The 13,154-nt window shown below is 44.2% G+C and overlaps 1 protein-coding gene across 7 annotated transcripts in view; it reads right to left on the reverse strand.

Moving 5' to 3' along the window:
* Positions 1-13,154, reverse strand: part of TIAM2 (TIAM Rac1 associated GEF 2) — a 230,115-nt gene that overhangs the window by 78,887 nt on the left and 138,074 nt on the right. For 5 of the 7 annotated variants that reach the window (XM_032651230.1, XM_032651229.1, XM_032651224.1 and 2 more), the window contains 3 exons: positions 5,520-5,705; positions 4,658-4,804; positions 1,649-1,720 (listed from right to left, as the gene is read on the reverse strand). In XM_032651230.1, coding sequence (XP_032507121.1) covers positions 1,649-1,720; positions 4,658-4,804; positions 5,520-5,705 — 405 coding nt within the window. Of the gene's footprint in view, positions 1-1,648; positions 1,721-4,657; positions 4,805-5,519; positions 5,706-5,854; positions 5,892-13,154 lie in introns of those variants that run through there. The other 2 variants (XM_032651231.1, XM_032651228.1) reach the window with 2 other exon arrangements.

Here is a 13,154-nt window from a genome sequence, read left to right on the forward strand (position 1 = left end):
CAACCATTAAAGGGCTACATCTAATATAGACAATTAAGAGGCAAATTTATTAAGCAATATTATGTCCTTAGCAGTGAGCCATGGATTGAGAACACACACACAATCAAGGGTCCTAGTTACAAGTTTGCTTCGGAGACATGACGTATACACTCGGTGGGATGACTAACCAAAAAAGATTGTAAGAACCAAGTAAATAATAGTGAAATAATTTTTTTAATCAAGTAAAATCCCTGGTGGACAGTGTATTTTGACCTGATTTTGAAATAAGCTCTGCATGTATATAGAAATAAAGGGGCAGGGAATGGAAATTATTCATTATGAAAAGTCCACCATTTTGACGGTGTGTTTTATAAAAAAGGAAGGTATGGGTCTGCCTTCCACAGGGCCCCGTTTGGTCAAAGCTGGCCAAAGGAGGGCACAGAGACCAGCCAGAAGCAGTGCCCATGACACAGCCTCCGGGCACAGGCACCCCATCTCATGACCTGCCCTCTGGCAGCCCCTGACCTCTGTGAGTGGGAGGTCAGGGTAGGGTTCTGAGCAGAGGTTCTCTACCCCATTTCAGGACACCTCGGGCAGAGTTGCCCCTCGGAGTGGTCTCTATAATAACCATGGAACTGAGCCCATGCTCAGCACCCACGGTTGGGCCAACCTCCCATGGAGGCAGAATAGGTAGTTGTCTATGGTGTATATTTTAGGATCACCAGAAAGTTCATCACTCACCTCCCCCCAGACCCATCACTGGGTCTAACACTCCACCATTCCTCAGATTTTTCAAACTACGGCCAAGTCACCTGAATTATCCCAATTAATTTGTTAAGTAATACTGCCTACTTCTGCAACAGCACATTAAGTTTGTCCAGACCGTTAAAATCATGTTTCAACCTCAACAAAGAGTTCAGAGGTTTATTGGACATAAAACCTAAGAGAAAATAATTCGGTGAAGCAGATGATAAGAGAAATAGATCGTAACATGAAACACAGCTTTAAGGGGAGACACAGCTTTGTGTCTTTGAAAAAGACACAAAGAAGAGGCATGAGCTCACTCAGACCACTTTCACCCTACTCCAGAATTCCATTCAGAAATGGTTCTGAGGATTTACTCGGTCAGGAGCTGTCCTGGGGACTAGACGGGGCCCCTGTATTCAGCTCCACTGAGGGCACCAAAGGCTACTGATTCGCAGCATGATGTAATATGTGTGTGAAGCCCCCTGACACCCTGAGAGGAAAATGCAAGTTTGGATTCACCAAACTCTCAAATGACGGTAAGAACTGCTGAGGAATAGGGACGAATAAATGAAAGTTGCTATTTTGAACTAAAGGTGCTTTAGTCTAGCTATACCACTTTGAAGACAGGGTTATCACGAGTTTAGATACCTTCAAAAAAACTTGGCAAGCTGATTCACTTTGTTATAAAGCAGAAACTAACACACCATTGTAAAGCAATTATACCCCAATAAAGATGTTTAAAAAAAAAAAAATACTTGGCATTCTGCAAACATCTTTTACCTACTCGGGACCATTTGAGTTCTAACTTTACAGTATTTTCAACAGATTCAGGTAAAGATTCAGAACTAGCATCCCCTCATTAACTTAGCATTTGTGTCATCCAAGTAAAAATAAGATGGCTACCATCTATGGCAACGTTTACCTCACTGGAGTTATTGGAGCTTTGAGGTAGCTGAGTTCCAGAAAATCCATGGCTGCCACTTGAATCAAATATCTGATAGGCAGGAGGGAAAAAAAGACTAATGAAATGGCTCTGCAATATTCGTTTGGCAGCTACCTTTTCTCAATATTGAAAAATTTAAGGTCTATGACATTTGATAAGATCTTCATATTGCAATGTGTATTATTTACTACTCTACTGCATGTAAAGTTTGAACTTTAAAGTTGCTTTTTCTTATTCCCATATGGTTACATATTTTACTTTTCTGTGATACATATTATTCAAGTCACCCTGGATATTCTTGATGCTGCTTTTACCAAGAAGTATAACGTCTCTGAAGATGTAGAAATCAAAGCTGGCAAAGCCACCAAAATCAAGCTTATAACTTTCGTAAACGTGCATAGAAGAAATACTGGGAAGAAATAAAGCTAAATATTAAAAGTGGCTGTGTTTGGGTAGAGGGACTAAGAAAAATTTCCTTTACTTTTTCCAATTTTTATCTTCTAGATTTTGTAGTCGAATACTAAACATTAACAAACAGGCCATTTACACATTTACGGATACCTACTACCTCAACTGCATTCAGTTATAATAAATACCAGTGTCATATCTTTTTAAAACAAAAATGTTCAACCGAATGCTTTTGTTTCTCAAGAAATCTTACGTTAAGGGCATTTACTACGTATGATGGGGTAAAGACCATATTAGGGTCATATCTAATTGCTAAATGTCAACATTTTATAAGCAAATTATCAAGATATTTATCCTTGTCATTTAATTATACAGAATTGGCTACCTTGATTAAAATCAGAATTTGCCTCAAAGACATTATTCATAGAAGTTGAATTCAAAAACATAAGCCCAGCATTAGCCAATGGTTTATAGTTAACTATAGTCTATAACGAGGAAATACGTTTCCATTTATAACCAACAAATGATTACTTTCACAACTAAAGTACAAATAGAACCACAATTTTTTTTTTTATAAATGTATTTATTTATTTTTTTGGCTGCGCTGGGTCTTTGTTGCTGTGTGCGGGCTTTCTCTAGTTGCGGCGAGTGGGGGCTACTCTTTGTTGCCGTGCGCGGGCTTCTCATTGCGGCGGTTTCTCTTGTTGTGGAGCACGGGCTCTAGGCGCGCAGGCTTCAGTAGTTGTGGCACATGGGCTCAGCAGTCGTGGCTCGTGGGCTTAGTTGCTCCACAGCATGTGGAATCTTCCTGGACCAGGGCTCGAACCCGCGTCCCCTGAATTGGCAGGCAGATTCCTAACCACTGTGCCACCAGGGAAGTCCAGAACCACAATTTTTAAACGTGATATTCTTTCCAATTGTGAGTATACAAAAACAGTGGCCAAGTAAAAGGGATTCCCTGTGAGTTTGCCCTCTTTCAATCAATCAACCCATGTCCCACCACCTCCAGCTTTATTGTTTTAGGATTACAGATGGGTCAAAGAAGTTGATTCTATCCCTGTTACTCACCTATTTCACAAAACTGTTATGTACAATCAAATGTGTATATCCATATAAAATTAGAAAAAGTCATGAAATGTGACCCTCTCTGCCAGCATATTCAGAATAACAGCAACCCGTCAGAAGTAAAAACAAGAACTTCCTTGAACTTCATCACAACTCACTTCCCAACTCACTTAAACGATCAGATCATTTTGTGATAGCTCATCTTTTCAAGAGTCTTTCAAAAAATAATAATCCTAAAACATATCGCTTAGCAACATAAAAATCATTATCATATACTGTATTAACAGCATTAGGAAATACTTCAGATATGAGTGTTCAAAATGTTTTGAGAACAATTCACTGTCCTTGGGCCACATTTCAACAATAAGCACTCAGGCTGTTTTTTTTGTTTTTGTTTTTGTTTTTTTGCGGTACGCGGGCCTCTCACCGTTGTGGCCTCTCCCGTTGCGGAGCACAGGCTCCAGACGCGCGGGCTCAGCGGCCATGGCTCACGGGCCCAGTCGCTCCGCGGCATGTGGGATCTTCCCGGACCGGGGCACGAACCCGTGTCCCCTGCATCGGCAGGCGGACTCTCAACCACCGCGCCACCAGGGAAGCCCACTTGGGCTATTTTTAACTTGACAGAATGTTGAAAGAGCCACCTTTCCTCCAGAAAACTAAGCAGCAGCAATGGCCCAGCGTTGCAGCATCCAGGGAGACCAGGTCCCAGCCCTGCCTCTCGGCTGCTGCGTGAACATCCGGGGAAAGGAAGTAACTCAACCTCTCCGGGTCTCAGGCTCCTCATATGTAAAATGTGATGACAAAACGCCTACTTTGTGTCATAAAGATGAAGTCAGCAAAGCGTCTGGCACCATCCATAGAATTTAGTTGCTGCTACTCTATTATTAATTTTACATGTTGGTTTTTGCGGTTTTGTTTTGTTTTGTTTTTTTAGTATATTTACAAAGTTGTACAATCATCACCACCGTCTAATTCCAGAATATTTTTTATCACTCCCCAAAGAAACTCCACATCCATTGGCAGTCATTCCCTATGCGCCCCTCCCCCCAGCCCTTGGCAACCACTAGTTACTCTCTGTCTCTATGGATGTACCTATCCTGGACTTTTAATGTAAATGGAGTTATAAAACCTGTGGCCTTTTGTGTTTAGCTTCTTTCACTTAGCATCATGTTTTCAAGGTTCATCCACGTGGGAGCACGTATCAGCACTTTCTTCCTTTTTTTTTCTTTAATATAAAATCTATGACAATTATTTCTAAAGGCTTCTTTTCTGATGACTCTTATTTTTGGGTTACCATGCGCTGCAGATGTGAGCAAGGTGTGAATACCTCTTTGGGAGTGCCAAAAAGAGACTGAGCAACTTGTGTGTTTCCATTTGAGGAAAAAATCCATGCTAAGACTGCATCCGTTTGAAGGAACTTTTATCTCATTCTGAAGGGGGATGAACATGTATGATTTATGGCATATCAAGGATTTCCCACTAGGTCTGCTGTCCCTCCCATGCTGGCAAACTCACCTGAGTTATAGACGGTCTTTTCTCCTTTCCTTTTCTTGCGAGCGTGTCCAGCCCTTTTAATGAAGAAAATAAGCCCTTCTTGTGTCTTCCTCGCTGGGTCAGTGAGAGTGTTCTTTTCCGGAGAGCAGAGTCATCTCTAGAACATACCTAATTCAAAACAATTTAGAAAAATCTTAAGACGCCATTATTTAGATGACAGAGAGAATTAACCATTGCCCTAGAACAGGAGTAAAGCCCTGCCTGCTATAAATGTGTTCTGAGCAGCCCCCAAAACTGCTGCAGGTCTGACATACCAGGACCGCATCCACCACAGAGATGTCCCTTATCTGGATAAACACATCTAGTTACAACATCCACATCTCTTCGGGGTGGACAGCAGGGTCAGCACAACAGCCCTCGGACCACCCGCCACACCCCCCACCCCACCCCCGCTGAGCTAGTACTATCCACAGAAGCCACCTGCACAGGAGCGATTTCAGAAAACCCAGTGGGGCTCTCGGGAGAACAGATCTAACAACCTTCCGTCAGCCCTTTAAATCTTCACACCATTGTTGCTACTCCTCGGGGATTCCACCTTCCTGACTATAGGAGGTGGAACAGACAGAAAAGGGCAGACACAGATGTGAATATTTAATAACTGTGTATTAGCAGCTGGATTCCGAGAATGGGCAGCAAAGAAGCTGGGATGCTGGAACTTTGTAGCAGGACGCCAATCATCCCTCCCCCGGCGCCTGGCCCCTGGGTGGCCCTGGTCAGTTATTGGCTTAAGTCACAGCAGTGCTGAATGTCAACAAGCTGGAGAAAGGTGAGCATCCGCAGCGCTCCCCCTTCAGGCTGCTGAACAGCCTTCCTGGAAACTTACCAGAGCGTGGAAAGAGGAAACTGACAAGACGCCCAACCGGCCCAGGGCCAGCTTGGAGGGGCGGCTGGCAGCAGCAAGGAGGCTCTTGGGGTTCGGCAACTCCCCGCCTTGCAGGCTGGCCAGATAGCAGCGCATCCTGAACAGATCCATGTGAAATTTCTCCAGGTTCTGCTCCCACTGCTGGATCTGTTTAAGCAAGAATAGGACTAATTTAAATAAAAATGAGAAGTGCTCATGGGTCAAATTGAAAACGTGACCCCTTTCGCAAACTTAAAGGAAAAAGTCATTTCAGCTGGTGCTGCATGGTTGAAATGAGCCTTCCCTGCTCACCCCACCTCAAGCCCTCCTGCCCAAACACACAGGGTCAGACCGCTCTGTACTTCATCAGGATGGCCAAAGACAAAAACAAAGCCGGCGGTCCCAATACGGTGCCATGCCATGACCTCTGGAGAACTCTAGCGCTGAAAACCAGGCTGACGTAGGGCAGGATGCACAACTGAACGTCAGTTATTTCACTCTGTGTCGTTTACACTCACAGCCTCTGATCTTAATCAGATTAACCCGTTTGCACACAAACAGATGCTGGCTGAATGGAGACACGGGGCTGCACGTTCCTGTACATTCTGAGAGTCACTTAAAGTAACAAGCAGATGAACTTCAGGCGTGAGGACGAACAGAGCTTTTACTCCTATTTTAAGTATATTAGAGAAGAATCACCACCTACACATCTTTATTAAGACACATAAAATTATTTACACAACAGAAATTTCTACGTATTCTTCAAAACTTAAGTCATGAGTTGGTAAAGAAGTACCAACTCTGGGGGCCACTCTCCCTTCTTCCAAGAATGTCAAAGTATGTTCTGTGTTAAGTATTACCTTCATTTAAACATAAACGAATAGGTGAAGAAAGGTCCTAGTAAGTTGCCAACGTAGGGATTCAGAACAGAACAGAAAGCAGGGCTTCAAATGGTATTCAGAGCAATCTCGAAATTCAAGAGAAGGTCTGTAGTGAAGGCTTGCAACGATTCGGTACAAGAACTGTGTCATTTCATTTGCAACAACTGCATCTCTAGCTTTGCCAAGTTTAGCACCCAAACAGATCCCAAACTTTCACAGTACACTTTCCAGGTCAACCCGTGATCCTGGATAAATGATATTTTGAAGGCGCTCTGTCATTTAACACTATGGTTCCCTCAGTCTCTGCCCAGGGAAAAGCAGGACAAATTCTGGGTGCTCCCTAGACCCCCTCCAAGTTCTCCGTATCCATTTCTTAGGAAGGTCACTGCACAACTTTTCCACATAAAAGAAATATGATGGGGCTTCCCTGGTGGTGCAGTGGTTGAGAGTCCGCCTGCCAATGCAGGGGACACGGGTTCGTGCCCCGGTCTGGGAAGATCCCACATGCCACGGAGTGGCTGGGCCCCTGAGCCATGGCCGCTGGGCCTGCGCGTCCGGAGCCTGTGCTCTGCAATGGGAGAGGCCACAACAGTGAGAGGCCTGCGTACCGCAAAAAAAAAAAAAAAAAAAAAAAAAAAAATGATGGCTACAAGGTCTAAACAAATAATTTGTTGATCTGTCATAGTTTGTCCACAAAACAAAAGTCCCAGAGTGCACTGAAAAATCCCAATCTCCAGTTTAACTTCATTTAAGACGCCGTATGACCTTGCTAGTGATGTAACATCCCCCTCATGTCAGCCTTGAATCAATACCAGAATGACCCGTTGGCTTTTACAAGTGAAAAATGCCCAGCTCCACTGCCTGAGGAGTCCACTCATTAGGCATGAGGCCCAGAAAAGCTGACACTTCAAAAGCACCTCCAACAACTCTGGTACCAGCCTGAGAGAGGATGACTGTTCTAGACTAACATGGCAGTTCAAATTGAACCGCAAATCTCTTCGTGGTCTTGCCATGTTACAGTGTTCTAGATTCCAGAAGTAATGGATGGGTATTCTGTAACCATAAACTACACATACCAGGAGCGCTAAGTCCCAGCAACACTATACTCCCGGTTCTGTCTCACAAATACCTTCGGTAGCTGACACCTGAACACCCACAACTTAGACGCATTCTTTTGTCTTCTAATAATATGCAGGTATTTCTAGGTTGGGTAGTGTATTAAAGCTTACCCCTCATCTATAACTCCACGTGAAACAGCTTATGAGATGCTTTCTAGGGGTTCTGGGGAGGGGTAGGTGGGATATGAAAGGCAAGAAAAACAGTGAGTCACTGGATACCAGACAATAAAGGAGCCCATGCCATCCACAGAGGAATAAAAAGACAAAATACCAAATAAAATAAAACCCAGGTCCATGCCAATCACTACAGATCAGGGAAGATGACAAACTCTCATATTTTCACTGACTTCTGCGGTTTACAAAGATTTTTAAAGGCATCATTGAATGTATTTAAATAACTACACATCAAAGCACCACTGGAAGGAAAAGACAGTTCCATCCTAAACGATACAGAGGGAATCTTCAAATTTTGCCAGAAACACTTTATAGTCTTCAGCACACCTAGACCTCTCTACCCAAAACCTGGGACAAAATGCAGGTAAGTTCATAGGAAGAAAATGAATTCAGATGCTTAGGTTTGCTGAAAGAAGGAAGGGGCCGGGAGACCCCAAAAGCCCCAAGCAGACCTTACAAAGATCAAGAAGTTTGTTAACATATGTGATTATGTTTCAAGAGAACTGGTATCTCAATCAGTACTGCACACTGTAGAGGCATTTTTTAATCTGAACTTAGTAGAAAATGCAAATGAGAATGGACTTTATGACTTCTCCATTTCAATGATGCGTCCTGTCCTTATCTTGACTGAGCCACGGGGTGCCCAGATGTGTGGTCCAACACTAATCCGACTGTTTCTTTGAGTGTTTGGGATGGGATTAACATTTAAATGCATAGACAGAATAAAGCAGACTGCCGTCCCTCATGTGGGTGGGCCTCATCCAGTAAGTTGAAGGCCTGGCTAGAACAAAAAGTCTGACCCTCCCCAAGCAAGGAAGAATTCCTCTTGCCCGATGGTCCTTCAAACTGGGGTATCGGCCTTTTTCCTGCCTTTTGACTGGAACTGAAATACTGGCCCATCCTGGGTCTCCAGCCTGCCAGTCTTCAGGTGCAAACCACACCATCCGCTGTCCTGGGTCTGTAGCTGGCCGACTCACTGCAGATCTTGGGGCCTGCCCACCTCTGTAATCACATGAGCCAACTCCTTATAATAAATCTCTTTACAAATATATTTTTCACAGGTCCTGTTGGTTCTGTTTCTCTGGAGAACCCTGACTAATACATCCTTCATCCCACAGAGCTCTGTGGCAGAGTAAGCCGTCATTAGTCACACAGCTAGTCCATATTTAAAGACAATTATTTATCTTACTTTTAAGGTCATGGTCCTTTACGGAGAGAATCGGAGAGCGTGTTCAAATGAGGATCTGTGGTTGGATAAGAAACAATGAAATATTTGATTTTTCTATCCACGGACTCACCAAAGTTGTAGAGAAGGATGTGGGAGAATATGCATGTAAAAAGTCCAGTGGATTCAGGTGCTTGGGTTACTTAGAGGGAAAAGAGAAGTACAAAGGCCAGACCCACGAGCTCAGTACAGACCCTGTAATACTGGGGAAGTCTGTGGACACAGGCAATGAGCTTGCAAGGGAGTTAGGGTCGCCACACCCTCATTTCTCAGCAGAGAATACTGAGGCCCAGGGAGGAAAGTGACTTTACCAGGGCCACACAATAAGCCGGCCCCTCCAGGTTGGCCAAGGCCCAAAGCTGATCCTGATGGGAGCAACATGCAGAAACAAGCTTCAATCGAGCACTTAGAACGCAGCCCCTGAGCCCCTGGTCCTCTCGCTCACAAGGTGGGTATCGTGCACTATCCAGTAATTACTTAGCAACTTGCAGTTAAATCTTCATCTGACTGTCAACTGCATTTCTACCCACAAATCCCCAGGTGTTCTACAGAGAAGATGTAAGACTATCCACACTCTCTCATTTGGGTGAACAATCTTGCCTCTCAATTTCCTACCAGCTTTGATCTTCAAGTTCAGCCCCAATTTAATGTTAACTAAAAGGAAAGACATTTTATTTTTATCCCTTTATCCCTCAAAAGATGAGATAAGGATACATTTTTCTTAAATGAAAGGGAGAAATAGAAGACAGTTTTGTATCTATGACACATACCACCGCAGTAAATTTCAACCATAGTCACCAAAACAGCAATATTATCCAAGCTCACACTTATCAGGGAATTTCTGGAGATTTTTTCCTAATATGATCAAAAATGAAAATGCCCCAGATCAATTCCTTTAACCCAAGACTGTTTTTTCCCCCCTTTTTCCTACATTCCACAAGTACTGATAATTGCCTCAGACATTTATTTCATCAGGACATGAAAATCAAAACTCAACTTCTATGGGGCTTGAGCTTTCATTTCTTTAATACCTGTGCACAAAACACAAAAATAACGTGAATGAAGACAAGTCACGCAAAGGAAGTTTTCATTATCTTTCATTTGTAAAAGAAAAATTATCAACAAAAAATTGAGGAAAACTCCCATTTTTAAGCACTGACACAAATGCAATGCAAAAGTTTCCTCTTCATTGCTAATATAGCTATATTTATTTAATGAGCTCAGAAAGGCTACGGTCTGCTCTGGAAAGTGGGAGGGGAAGGAGATGAAGGTTCATGCTAAAAATAACAGATGAATAAGTGACACATAAAAAAGATGACAAGTACATTCCTACCACACCCAAAACTCCTAGAAAACTATTTTCTGCCGTTTAGTCATTCAATCACAGTATTTGGCCATTTGTCCATTTCTAGGTTGGTCCTAAGAGATAATTCGTTTTTCCTTTCTGGCAGAGTAAGTTGAAAAACTCCCATGCAATATTTTCCAAGCACTAAAATCCACCTCCGCAGAAGAACCCAGCTAGTGACACAGAAGACACTGAAGCTCACCGGTAGTTAGAATAACCAGCCACAGGTTTAGAAAATCAGTTTTGTTTTGTTCTTCCCTTTGAGATATAATTCACATGCTAGAAAATCCACTCACCGAGTGCATTCATAATAAATACATTTCCCATCAAATCAAGCTGAAAAACCCAAGTTAAGAAAAGAAGTAAATTAAGGATTAATTTCTACTTTACACAAAACCATTCATCACATGGTTCCTTAGCAAGTGAAGCACAGTCTGATTCACTGAAGTCTTACTGAGAGGCTTGATTGGGTTAGGAGCACAGATTCGTGTTTAAGCTCTGCCACTTGACAGCTGTGTGACATTGGACCATTTCCCTCACCTCTCCCAGCGTCTAACCACTCATCCATCAGGTGGGTGATACAGACAAGTTGTCCGCATGGAGTTACTGTAGAATCATACAGGATCCTGGCCTGAGATAGGAGCCTTGAGAAGTAGACTCAGAAACCATGAGGACGGAGAGAAGAAGAGAGGATGTTCCTTGGGAAATGAAGGAGTGAAGCCTGAAGGAAAGTAGCCAGGAGCTGGTGAGGGGCTGGGGTGGGGACCAGCCCAGGGAAGAGGAAAGGAGACAGATGTGTCCACTCACTACGTGGAACCAAGTACCAGAGAAACAGACAGGGAGAAATTTACCCACCCTTTGGGAGCTCTTATTTCATACTAGGAGCAACCTTATACACAAAGGGATAACTACACAACAATGCGTGACATAAAGAGAGACCCTGAGAATTATGGGAATATAGAAAGGTGCCTGATGGCGAGGTGGGAAAGGGGGTCAAGGGCAGCTCCTTGGAGGAGCTAAGTCCTTCATCACAGACAAGCAGGGGTGAGCCTGATGACAGGGGCAGGTGGGATAGGGCAGTTTGCGTGTGTGGTCTACGTGGGTCCTCTCTGCCTGAGGGAAAACCCAAAGAGAGAAGTGGAACCTACAGGAAGTTTGGTGTTGTAGCTAAAGGTCGAGGTGGGGAGAGGTTGTCAGGGACTTTATCTTGTAAGCAATGGGGTCCACTGGGGGATTTTTAATCCTGGCAATCCCATGGTCAGATTTGCTTTTTAGATGCAAACCTCTCTGACCTTGTGCAGAAGAGGCATCTGAGGAAGGGCAAAACCGGCAGCCTCACAGGGAAGAGAGAAGACAGTCCTGCTTACACCCCTCATCTCTCAGCACCTGCATACCGCGTGCTGAAAATTCAAACTGCCAGGGTGACCGCAGCATTTCAGAGTGCTCTGCCTTGGCTCACGCTGACCCCTGGCCTGGAATTTCCTTCTCCATTCCTCTCCTGATTAACTCCTCATTCTTTAAGAAGCAATGCAGGCATCCCTCCTCCAGGAAGTCCTCCATGACTACACAGGAGGCTAAACTTCACGTGTGTCTTCCACAACACTCTGGAATATCATCTGCTCTGAATTCATTCTATTATGTTGAAATTATATGCTCAGCTGTCTGTCACTCTGCTAGACTGCGAGCACCCTGAGGGCAAAGACAGCATCTTTGAATTCCCAGTCTGCACCCTCGCCTGGCCCAGAGTCTGCACTTAGTAAACGTTCGCTGAACTAGACTGACTGTTAACCTCCTGCCCTCAGCCCGTCCACCACGTCCCTGCGGCCTGCGGAAGGAAGGCTTGTCCTGGCCCAGCTCCTCCGTAATCTGGCCTTGTCTCCCTCAAACCCGCTTCTCGAAAACCCTCTGATGCTTTATTGCCCAAATGGCTTCCCCCACGCCTCTCAGATCACATCTTCCTCGAGGCTTTGTTCATTTTCTTTCCCTTCACCGCAGTCTCCGATGATCTAAATTCAATCCCTCCTCGTTATGATTTTCAAACTTGAATATTGAAACTGAAGCCTGCGGTGGTTCACAGAACCCAGCCAGTCCCAAACCCACCCGCTGCCAGTTTGCTCCTCCCAAGATACCACCTCCCTGCCCCCCACCTCCTCCCTCTCAGCCTCACTAACCCCGGTAAGTGAGAAAGGCCCAGAGAGTCGGGAAGGGGAGGGTAGACGGCTGGCCGGAGGCCAAGACCCGCCCAAGGGCAGGGAGGTTTTGTCCTTGTTCACTTGTTTAAAATAACAAAGGGGAAGGAAAGGAAAGTACTAACTGGACTTAATTTACAGCTCTTTCTCCCTCAGGACTTCAAAAGGAATCCAACATTGTGGATGGTCTGCTCCACGTTGGATATGCCCAAATGCAAGTTGCATCATCCTGTCCCAGAGTCGCCGCCCAGGGACAAGCCCATACGATGGCCGCTTTTAGGCAAAGCATGTCTCTACACACAGCGGTATGAAACTCAGCCGTTACTACTGTGATAGTGTCTTTTTATCTGGAAAGGGCATTGACAAGGAACTCCTCTGCCTCAGCACTTCCAAGAAAACCTGTTCCAGAGACTTCCCTCTCGCGTGATGTAATATGCACTCTCATTTCAGCTGTTACAAGGCTGTAAGTGACTATATCTGAGTTTCTTGGGATCTCTGGGGGAAAGCGCTATGTAAATAAATATTTTCTATTGTGTAAAATAAAATATAGTGAAGTTGAGATTTTTAAATGGTAACTGGATAAAGCACAGCTCAGTACTTTGGAGAAAACTACATACTTACGGGATACGTAGGAGATCAGGTTCTTACTGCTCTTGATTGGTAAATACCTTTGCCTTTGTAGCAT

Source organism: Phocoena sinus, chromosome 12, assembly GCF_008692025.1.
Source record: "Phocoena sinus isolate mPhoSin1 chromosome 12, mPhoSin1.pri, whole genome shotgun sequence".
Taxonomy (NCBI): Eukaryota; Metazoa; Chordata; class Mammalia; order Artiodactyla; family Phocoenidae; genus Phocoena; species Phocoena sinus.